At 37.0% G+C, this 2740-nt stretch overlaps 1 protein-coding gene across 1 annotated transcript in view; it reads right to left on the minus strand.

Moving 5' to 3' along the window:
* The window catches only part of rsph3 (radial spoke head 3), a 4401-nt gene extending 2715 nt beyond the window's left edge, over positions 1-1686 (minus strand). Inside the window, exons 1-4 of the mRNA XM_035678933.1 lie at positions 1468-1686; positions 564-645; positions 342-483; positions 106-251 (exon numbers count right to left, since the gene is read on the minus strand). Coding sequence (XP_035534826.1) covers positions 106-251; positions 342-483; positions 564-645; positions 1468-1577 — 480 coding nt within the window. The 5' untranslated portion in view covers positions 1578-1686. The remainder of the gene's footprint in view (positions 1-105; positions 252-341; positions 484-563; positions 646-1467) is intronic.
* Positions 1687-2740: the final 1054 nt, after the last annotated feature.

Here is a 2740-nt window from a genome sequence, read left to right on the forward strand (position 1 = left end):
TGGGTGAAGTGTCCCTTTAAATATTGTCTAATACATTTTATTAGAACTATGTTGAGTCTATTAAGAGTAGAAAGTGTGATCAGGCGTCCCATCTGAATCACCAACCTCTCCCTCCTCTATCTGTGTTTCAACATCTTTGCCAGATTTGGCAGGTATAAAGAGCGGGGTCGCTGGTTTGTCCAGGAAAGCATCCGTCTGGCAGTCGACATCCGTAGCCACGACAACATTACTCAGTTCTTCAAGATAGAGCTCTGGAAATAAAAGGTCACAGTATTAGTAACCCGCTTTGGTTTCCAGCAGCACGTTTTCACAAACTCATAGTGAACCTGAACGTACGCCACCTGTTTGGACATCTATGTGTTTTCTTCCCTGCAGGGCCTCAGGAGTCCTGGGTCTGAACTGCTCCCTGGCTCGCTTTCGAGCAACGGCTCTCCTCCTGGTCTCCTGTTGTCGCTGTATTTCAACAGCGTCTGGCTGAGCCGTCTGTCAAAGATGGGCGATAATACATATTTTTTATTGTGTTGAAAGAAAGCGTTATTAAGCATAGTAAAATGGGTACTTACTGTTGGTATGATGTGTTGAGCGTAAGTGTTTCCTCTGACAACACGACGGTCATACATAATGTTTCCATAATTACTGTGTGTCCTACATTGTGAAGGCAAAACACAGTGCAGACATGCAGGCAGCTCATTACAGCTGAGCGTAACACAAACTCTGCCCATGTTGTCCTGGTCTTTGACGGTCTTTGGTGGCATTACGTTTGCATATACTTTTATTTATTTATACATGGTAACACAACAATGTAGAAAATACTGACTGAGTAGTGATACGAGTGTAAATAATGTTCAATTATAAATAAAAGTCCTTCATTTAGAATTGTTTTTTTCACATAAAAGTGGAAAAATGTTCAATGTTTCATAAGTATAAGCACTCATTGTACAGAATTTGGCCCGTTTCCAGTGGTGTAGTGGCGCATGAAGAACTCTGTATACTTTTATTTGAAGCAGCAAAGGATAAATGCCCGACATTTGCACTTTGTCACTTAACTTCTGCTGCTTGACTTTAAGGAGTAAGGATCCTAAGTTTTGCCATCAGTGCTGGCCCAGTGACTATGGGTGAGACAACTACATCAAATTATGCATTTTAAGTGAACTATTCCTTATTCCTTACTCCATCTTACTCATTAAATCTGGACAACTATGTCATTTCTTCTCCATCCAGGTAGCAGAACACTACTGAATACTGCAAAATACATAATATCTGCCTCATAATAAGTATAAAGCACCGCAAAAGTACAGAACAAGTGTACATTTAATTTACTTAGTGACTTATATATGTAGTATGTCATCAGCTGGATAATTTGAGATAATATTATGATGTATCTTAACTACCAGGGAAGCTACTCTAGCTATCTGGTTTACACTGAGGTTACAGCGCAGGAACATAACAAACGTAAGTTAACGTTACTGTTCAGACGGAGGTTCTCGGTACTTGGACCGGGTCTCTACGGGTCGGGGCCGGCTCGAGAAGGTGTAACTGCCGTTTGGGTCGCTCTGACTCTGTGAAACAAAAGCCATTTTCCACCAGACGCCACCAGACACGGTAGTTGTGACAGTTAGCTCACGGTAATGTTTGTTGGCAGGCAGGTTACTATAGCAACTGAGGCGAGAGAACGCAGCGGACTGTTGTAGCAACCGTCTCCAGGAAGTGCAATATAACGGCCGTCTAATACATATATATATATATATATATATCGTTTAGTTATTATTATTTATTTTTTTTGATGGTGAAATTAAACAATATATTAAATTACTCACATACAGTAAAGCTAAAAGTGATGTTTGTTAACGTTTTATAATTTATTTAACTAATGTATTAGTCTGTCTGTTCATGTATTGTTTGTTTGCAAATAAAGTTTTAAAAAATATCCCCAAAAAAATACCTGGCAGAGTTACTTTAAAAATGTAATCTGATACAGTTACTAATTACCTGTTAAAAAATGTAGTCAGTAACCTACCTAACATACAATATTAAAGTAATCTAACTTTGATTACTTTCCGTTACTAATTACCAATCAACACCAATGTGCAAATAAATAAAGGTAAAATTAAATCGAACAATGATGAATGTAAGTGAATGAGTAAAAGAAAACGATCAAAGAAATTGGAAAGAAAATAGAAACAAGATTTTTAGCTAAACACTGTATTCTTTTAATACAAACTGATGTAATTTTGAAATTGGTAATATGCCAAATAATCAATTTTAACAAATGTAATTGTAATCTGATTACTGTTTTTTATTGTATGTAATGGAATATAGTTCAATTTTGTTGTAATCCTGATTACATAAATCAGTTACTCGTGAATACTACACTAGTAGTGTTTCCAGTATGACTTTATTGCTGCTATACAGTCGGTGTGAAAAATGTTTGCCCCTTCCTCATTTCTGTTCTTTGCATGTTTGTCACACTTAAGTGTTTCGGATCAAACCAATTATAAACAATAGTAAGGAAACACAGTAAACACAAATGCAATTTGTAATGAAGGTGTTTATTATTAAAGGTGAAAAAAAATCCAAACATCTTGGTTGTGTGAAAAAGGATTGCCCCCCTTGTTAAAACATACTATAACTGTGGTTGTCCACACTGAGTTCAATTTCTCTAGCCACACCAGGCCTGTTAATTGCAACAACTGTTCACAATCAGGCATAACTTAAAATAGGAGCTGATTGAACAGTAGGT

The sequence above is a fragment of the Morone saxatilis genome, unplaced genomic scaffold, assembly GCF_004916995.1.
Source record: "Morone saxatilis isolate NCDOM2014 unplaced genomic scaffold, NCSU_SB_2.0 Contig7, whole genome shotgun sequence".
Classification (NCBI taxonomy): Eukaryota; Metazoa; Chordata; class Actinopteri; family Moronidae; genus Morone; species Morone saxatilis.